This window comes from Bison bison, unplaced genomic scaffold (assembly GCF_000754665.1).
Source record: "Bison bison bison isolate TAMUID 2011002044 unplaced genomic scaffold, Bison_UMD1.0 scf7180017864280, whole genome shotgun sequence".
Classification (NCBI taxonomy): Eukaryota; Metazoa; Chordata; class Mammalia; order Artiodactyla; family Bovidae; genus Bison; species Bison bison.
In genome coordinates, this window is record NW_011494852.1 from 8,611,761 (window position 1) to 8,620,394 (window position 8,634).

The 8,634-nt window shown below is 46.9% G+C and overlaps 1 protein-coding gene across 1 annotated transcript; it reads left to right on the plus strand.

The window, feature by feature from the left end:
* Position 1: 1 nt before the first annotated feature.
* On the plus strand, positions 2-2,259 carry ERICH4 (glutamate-rich 4; the record flags this gene model as incomplete). The annotated part of the gene is made up of 2 exons (XM_010849340.1): positions 2-118; positions 1,585-2,259. Coding segments are annotated over 2 exons (339 nt in total), but the record flags the coding sequence as incomplete, so codon positions are not given.
* Between the last annotated feature and the right edge of the window lie 6,375 nt (positions 2,260-8,634).

Consider the following 8,634-nt stretch of genomic DNA (forward strand, 5'->3'; position numbering starts at 1 on the left):
ACCCCCTCGGGCCCTGAGGGGAGTCCCCCCAGTGGAGAAGGTGGGTCAGACCCTCGCGTCCCCAGGGGCTGGTGCTGGAGGTGCCAGGGAGAGTCTGCTGTGGATCTGGGAGGAGCTGGTGAGTGAGGGGTTCAGAGGAATCAGAGATGGGGGAGTGGGGAGTGGATAAATGAATGGGGATGAATGAAAATAAAAGGTGCCAGAGACTGAAAGACAGAAAGTGAGAGACAGGAGTAGAGAAACAGAGGCAGAGACAGATACACACAGGGTGAGATGGAGACAGAGACAGAATGACACCAAGAGTGAGAGACAGTAATAGAGACCGAGAGACCCAGAGAGAGAGAGAGACAAGAGATGGAAAGCAGAGAATGAGAGCCAAAGACAGGCTTATATTAAATCTGAAAGAGATGCAGAAAGTCAAAGGCAAGGGCAGAGAAATAGAGACAGACAGAAAGACGGGATCTAAAAAGACAGAGAGGGAGACAGCCAAGTAGAGACAGAGAGATGGAGACAGATAACAAGAGAGGGAGACCTAATAAGAGAGATGGAGACTAAGACTCAAGACACAGGGAGCAAACAAGAGAGGTGGAAAAAGCAGGGGACAATGAAATGGAGAGACCAAGACAGTGGGAGACAGGACAGAAGCAGGCTGACAGAGTCCAGGGACACAGTGAGGGTTCCACCCGCATGCTGTGGGCCAGGACTGTTAAAGAAAAAGTAATTGATGACACCTGTTAAAGATGGCAAGGCTGTAGGTATAAAGACCCGCTGTGATGGGATTTTGTAGTAGAGGGGAGATTGGGCTGAACCTTGCATATAGCACGGGCAATTGGGAATTGACAGCCAAGGAGCAGGGTCAGGGGATAGAACATTCCTTAAGAGGCTGGGGTGTCCCTGGAGGTCTAGTAGTTAAGCCTCAGAGAGGTTCCAATGCAGGGGATTTGGGTTCTGTCCCTGGTGGGGTAACTAAGATCCCACATGCCAAGTGGCACAGCCAAAAGGGGGGAAAAAAAAGAAAAATTCCTAAGAGGCAACCTCAGGGGTAAGGGGGGAGTCTGGCTAAACTGATCTAGCAGGATTCTTGCTGAAGGCAGGCCAGGGTGATCAGCCATTACCTGGGGGATGGAGGAGGGGGGAGGACGAGGAATCTGATCAGATATGGAAGAGGGTGTTTTTAGTCTCTTAGTCGCGTCCAACTCTTTATGACCCCATGAACTGTAGCCCGCCAGGCTCCTCTGTCTATGGAATTCTCCAGGCAAGAATACTGGAGTGGGTTGCCTTTCCCTTCTCCAGGGAATCTTCCCGACCCAGAAATTGAACCGGGGTCTCCCGCATTGCAAGCAGATTCTTTACCGTCTGAGCCACCAGGAAAGCCCAAAATATACAAAGAGGGGGATTCTTGCCAAAACTGGATTTTACTGATACAAAGAAGTATTGATGGGCCCCGGAAAATGTTCAGGATCGTGACTAAAGTTTGGTTAGGCAAAGAATCTGTGTTGGGGCTTGAGCTGGTTTCTAGGCAGAGGCACACTAACCCTTTGCCGTCTGGAGTGGCACACCCATGACTGCCCCTTCCCACCCCAGGGGAACCTCCGCCGAGTGGATGTCCAGCTGCTGGGCCAGCTGTGCAGCCTGGGACTGGAGATGGGGGCACTGCGGGAGGAACTGGTGGCCTTCCTGGAAGAGGAGGCAGAGGAGAACACCGAGGAAGAGGAGGAGGACAGAGAGCTGAAAGGGAAACTGGAGGGGGCCTCCAGACCAGTCCCTGGCCACCACCGCCCCCCTGACTTTGAGATGACTATCTGAGGCCCTGCCAGTGTGCTTCCAATGGACACGTGAATGATACGCAAACTTATGTAAGAAGCCAGGGGGAGGGAGGGATTTGCAGGTCAAACTGACCTGCACATGTCCAATTTGGTACGGTCATGTGCTCCTTGAGCAAGTGCTTTCTCTGAAAGTGTCTGAGATGAGATTGAGGGGTGGGTCCCTGAATCATGGGTGTGTTTCTAGATGCTGTGGGAGGTTTGCAGAGAAACTCTTGGTGTCTTTGCAAATATGTGGAGATGTGTACAGGTGGCTATTAAGCACTTGGAGAGTGACTAGCTCTAACTGAGATCTGCTGTAAGTGTAACACACATGCTGAATTTCCAAGCTGGGTTTGATAAAAACAATATTCAGTATTTCAATAATTGTAAAAGTTAATTATATTTTGAAATGATAATATTTGGGGTATGTTGGGATAAATAAAAATATGACTAAAGCTAATTTTACCTGTTCATTTGTAAATTTCTTTTACTGTGGTAAGACACATAACATAAAAGCTACCCTTTTAACCATTTTTAAAGGGTCGGACACAACTTAGGGACTAAACCACCACCAAAGGGGAGGTCAGAGTGCCTTTCTCTTATCTGTTGTTTTTGTGTTTGTATTTTTTTTAAAATCATATTTATTTATTTATTTTTGGCTGTGCTGGGTCTTCCTTACTGCGTGGGCTTTTCTCTACTGCAGCGAGCAGGGGCTCCTCTCTAGTTGCGGTGTACGGGTTTCTCTTGTTTTGAAGCATGGACTCTCAAGCGTGTGCTTTGGTAGTTTCAGTGTGTGGGCTCAGTAGCTGGCAGTTCCCAGCCTCTGGAGCACAGGCTGAATAGTTGTGGTGAACGGGCTGAGTGACTCTGCAGCAAGTGGGATCCTCCCAGATCAGGGATTGAACCCGTGTCTCCTGCCTTGGCAGGCAGATTCTTTACCACTGAGCCACTAGGGAAGCCCTGTGTGTGTATTTTTAAATTAAATTAAAAAAATTTTTTTTGGCTGCGCTGGGTCTTTGTTGTTGCACGGGCTTTTTAGTTGCGGAGAGCAGGGTCTGCTCTCTACTTGTGGTGCACGGACTTACTGCGGGGGCTTTTCTTGATGCAGAGCACTGGTGCTAGGGCACACAGGCTTCAGCAGCTGTGGCTCCCGGGCTCTTGAGCACAGGCTGAGTAGCTGTGGCGCACGGGCTTAGTTGCTCCGAGGCACATGGGACCTTCCCAGACCAGGAGTCCGAACCTGTGTCTCCAGCACTGGCAGGTGGATTCTTAACCACTGAGCCACCAGGGAAGCCCCCATTTTAACCATATTTTAAAGTTTACAATTCAGCAGTGTGAAATACATTCACGTGGTGGTGTGAATGTGTTTTCATCTTGCAAAACTGAAAATGTACCTGTTTTACAACTCCTCGTCTGCCCTCTCCCAGCCCCTGGCAACCACCCTTCTGCTTTGAGCCTCTATGAATTTGCCTACTCTACGAACCTCATGTAAATGGGATCACACTGCATTTGTCTTTTCCTGACTGGTTTGTTCATCCATGTTGCAACACATATCAGAGTTTCCTTTCTCTTTGAGGCTGAATAATATTTCATTGTATGAACAACCACATTTTGTTTATTTGTCAGTGGGCACTTGGGTCATTTCTGCCTTTTGGCTATGGTGAACAGCATCGCTCTGAACAAGGGTGTACAAATATCTGTCCAAGTCCCTGCTTTCTTTCTTTTTCAATATATATATATATTTGGCTGTTCCAAGTCTTAATTGTGGCATGTGAGATTTAGTTCCCTGACCAGGATCGAACCCAGGCTCCCTGCATTGGGCGTGCAGAGCCTTAGTCACTGGACCACAAGGGAAGTCTTCTCTTAAAAATTCTTTTGGGTATATACTCAGAAGTGGGATTGCTGGACTGTGGGTGATTCTGTTTAATTATTTGAGAAGTGCTGAGCTGTTGGCTATACCATTTGCCATTCCCACAACCATGACCACGATCCCCATCCCTACGACCAGTGCACAGGGGCTCCAACTTTCTACCTCTGTGCCAACACTTTTTTTTTAATATTTAATTATTCGTATTGTTATTTTATTATTTTTATTTTTTGGCTGTGCCCCGAGGCTTGTGGTACCTTAGTTCCCAGCCAGGGATAAAACTTATGCCCCCTGAGTTGGAAGTGCAGAGTCTTAACCACTGGACCACCAGAGAAGTCCCTTGCCAACACTTGTTATTTTCTTTCTTTTTTTTCACGATAGCCATCCTAGTAAGTGTAAGGTGGTATCTCATTGTGGTTTTACTTTGCATTTCCCTAATGACTGGGCTTCCCTGGTGGCTCAGTCAGTAAAGAATCTGCCTGCAATGCGGGAGACCTAGGTTCTATCCCAGGAAAAGCTGCTGGAGGAGAGCGTGGCAACCCACTCCAGGATTCTTGCCTGGAGGATCCCATGGACAGAGGAGCCTGACGGGCTGCAGTCCCTAATGATTAATAATGTTGAGCATCTTTTCTTGTGCTAATTCACCCATTTCTTATTTACATTTAAAAATATGACTGCTAGAAAACTTAAAATTACATAAGTGGCTCCCACCGTAATTCTCTTGCGCCGCACTATTTCAGATGTTTGAAAATGGAATGTGGATGTGAGCAGATGAGCCGCAAGGGTTCATCCGTGTTCCCCGACGCGATGCAAATGTGTCACAGCGCCACCTGCAGGAGATGGGCGGGTATCTGCAGATAGCTGCCGAAGAAAAGTAGGGCTGCTTCTGTTAACTCCTGCCTAAGTCCACATTCTTAGAAGAGAGGCGCAGGCAGACAGCTCTCCAATGGGGGCGATTTGGGAAGGAACGCTTACTCTTCAGGAACAGCAAGGGGACTTCCCTGGTGGTCCAGTGGTTAAGAACGCAGGGGACTCGAGTTCGATCCTTGGTCCGGGAACTAAGATCCCACATGCCAAGGGGCACCTAAACCCACGCGCTGCAACTACGGAGCCTGCGTGCCACAACTAGAGAGTCTGTGCGCAGCAATGAAAGATCCTGAATGATGCAATGAAGACCCGACACAACCAAACAGAAAACTCAGTAGTAAAAAAAAAAAAAAAGAACAGCATGTCCGGTAGCCCCTGATGTCTGGGTGGGAGTTGCTCTGGGCCATGTCCTGGGTCATAGAGGTGACATCTGTGGGGGAGTCACCTTCGTCAAACACTCAGGGAGTTTGGGTGGGTGTAGGCAGCACCCCCTCTTCTGGTACTGTCCTCAATGCCACACTTACTGAGCTACATCCAGCAATGATCAAGTAAGCACCAAGTTTGCCCTTCCGAGTGCTCAGCCCAGCAAGGGGGCACACCTTAACACATAGAAATAGCCAAGATGAGCAGGGCTGGGATGGGGGAGGCACAGACAGAGGGGTCAGGGCCAGGATGGGGGAGCACAGGCTCTCACATCTGCCAACATCTCACTTCTCTGGGAATATCCTCTCTCCCAACTAGAAGGATAGTAACTCTCCTTGCCTTTTCACTTGATGCCAGGCCCTGTATGCCCGCTGTTGTACTGTACTACTGCACTTTTCAAGGCTCTATGCTGTAAGATTAAAAATGTTTTCTTCATTTTTTGTGTTTATTTTCTGTTTGTTAGTTGTGTGGAAAGTATTATAGACCCATTACAGTCCAGTGCTATTTAGCCAATTATGTTAGTTTGGTATCTGGGCAAAATTTGTTGGAATTATGAACAAATTAGACATATAAATATGCTCTTGGAATGGGACTTGTTGCATGTAAGGAATTTACTGTACTGAAATTGAATCAGTTATTTATTTATTATTACTTTTTGCTGCACTGCATGGCTTGCAGGATCTTAATTCCAGTAGCAGGGATTGAACCTGGGCCCTTGGCAGGGAAAGTGCAGAGTCCTAACCACTGGACTGTCAGGGAATTCCCTGAATCAGTAATTCAAAAACTTCCAACAAACAAAAGTCTACATTTAGAGAAGAGCTAATACTTACCCTTCTGAAACTATTCCCAAAAATTGCAGCGGGAGGAATGCTTCTGAACACATTCCGTGACGCCAGCATCATACTGATACCACAACCAGAAAGAGACATCACACACACAAAAGATAGTTACAGGTCAGTATCACTGATGCACACAGATGCAAAAATCCGCAACAAAATAGTAGCAAACAGAATCCAATGATACATTCAAAGTGTCTTACATCATGGTCAAGTGAGATTTATCCCAGAGATGCAACGATTTTTCAATATCTGCAAATCAGCAATAAGAATAAAAGCCATATGATCATCTCAAGAGATGCAGAAAAAGCTTTTGACAAAAATTTTCAACCTAATGAAGGTTGTATTGAACTTCCCTGGTGGTACAGTGGATAACAATCTGCCTGCTGAGGCAGGGGACACAGGTTTGGTCCCTGGTTTGAGAAGATTCCACATGTCTCAGGCAACTAAAGCACGGAAGGCATTAAGGCCACTGGCTTGGGACATAACATTGTTTTCCTTCTCCTTTGGCTCCTATCCAGAGAAATTTCCTTCTGATAATTTGACTTCTGTGAAGGCTGTCTGGCTGTGGTCAGTGAGTGCAGTCTGAGAGCCTGAAATTGTGTTCAGAGGGAGCTGAGGGTCACAGAACAGGACAGACCAGCAGGAGGTCACGTGTGTGCATCTCCTGGGGGCTGTGAAGGATGTGGCTGATGCATGCTAGCTCAGCTGCCCCTGATATCACCTGTTTTCTTTGGGTTATAATATTGCTTTATTTTGAGACACTGCAGGGTTTCTGCAGCATTGGGCTTTGTTTGAAAATTCAAAGAATCCTCCAATGGCAAGCTTGACTGTGACAAAAAGTAATCAATGAAAACCCGAGTGCTTGAGATATTCTGAAAGCAAGTCACAGATGTCCCTGGTTTGCATCATCCTCTAGCCCAGGGGTCCCCAAGCTCCGGGTCATATAGACTGATATCTCCTACAGATCAGCAGCAGCATTAGATTAGAAATAAAGTGCACAATAAATGTAATGTGTTTGAATCATCCAGAAACCATCCCCCCAAACTCTGACCCATGGAAAAATTGTTGTTCAGTTTGCTCAGTGGTGTCTGACTCTGCTACCCCATGAACTGCAGCATGCCAGGCTCCCCTGTTTAAAAATAGAAAAACCAGGAGCTGTTTTTCTATTGCTCTAGAGGCATGGCCTTGCTCCTAGGACTCTGCACTTCTGCTTTCTTATTAGGTCCTGCCAGAGGCTCCATAAAGCATCTTTCAAGGAGGTACAAGATACAATAATGTACCCTCCTTCTGGAGGGTTGTCCAGCATATGCCTGGAATACTGGAGACCTGAGGGATCAGAGACACAGATAGTGCCTGAGGCCATGAAACTCTCATACTTCATTGTCTTCTTATTTGTTTGTTTTTAAATGTTATTTATTTGGCTGCCTTGGGTCTTAGTTGTGGGATTTGGGATCTAGTTCCTTGCCGCAGGATCGAACCTGGGCCACCTGCATTGGGAGCTCAGAATGTTAACCACTGGCCGACCAAGGAAGTCCCTGTTTGTTTGTTTTTTTTCAAGTTTTATTTTAAAATTTACTTTTGGCTATTCTGGGTCTTTGTTGCTGTGCACGGGCTTTCTAATTGCAGCAAGTGGGGGCTGCTCTTCATTGCAGTGCTCCAGCTTCTTACTGTTGAGGAGCACGAGCTCTAGAGGATGAGTTTCAGTAGTTGTGGCACATGGGCTTAGCTGTTCCTAGGCATGTGGGATCTTCTCAGACCAGGGATCGAACCCGTGTTCCATGCGTTTAAAGATTCCTAACCACTGGACCACCAGGGAAGCCCTCCACTCACATTTCTGACCCAGTTGCTGCAAATTCAGAATCTCATGACTTCCTCAGATTGGGTATTTTGCTAGAATAACTCATGAACTCAGGAAAATACTCTGCTTATGATTAGTACTATTATAGCAAGAGCCACAATTTGGAAGCAGCAAAAGGGAGAGCTCTAGGTCAAAGACAGGGTAGGTTCCACATGCAAGCTCCCCCATGTCCTCTCCCCATGGAGTCGGGACATATCACCTTCAGCCATGCTGAAGCAAGCTCATTGAATCATTGGTGTTCAGACTGTTCATTTGGGTTTTATCACATCAGCAGGCATGACTGAATCACGGGCCATGATATTGAACTCAATGTCTACCCCTACTTCCATCCCTAGATGACAGGCTGGCCCAAGCTTCATCTCCTAACTGCAAGGTTGGTCATTGGGATGAATGGGCCCCCACGCTGAGCCATAGTGTTGGCATGAACTCTGAAGGGGTCCAGGAACTCCTGAACACCAAAGACGGTCCTATAAGTTGGAATATTACAGGACCAAGGGCAATGACTTGACAAGTTTTTTTATTATACTTCACTGTTACTTGTAGTCCCCATGTTGACCTTCATGCATGCTCAGTCACTCAGTCCTGTCCAACTCTTTGAGACCCCATGGACTGTAGTCCACCAGGCTCCTCTGCCTATGGAATTTCCCAGGCAAGAATACTGGAGTGGGTTGTCATTTCCTCCCCCATGGGTTCTTCTCAATGCAGGGATCGAACCCATGTCTACTGCATTTCCTGCATTGGCAGGCAAATTCTTCACCACTGAGCCACCTGGGAAGTCCCCTGCCATGCTGACACACTCCCTGTATTCAGATTTGTGGGCATTATCACAGGACTCCTTAGATCCTAGCTCAGAATTAGGCTGCTTTTGGTCCTGGTTGTACGTATTAGCCACATTCTATGGGTCCTTTGAGATTTATTCCCTTTTCTCCCTTTTGCCGCACTAATAATTTCTATTTGGGGATTTTGAGATTTGGT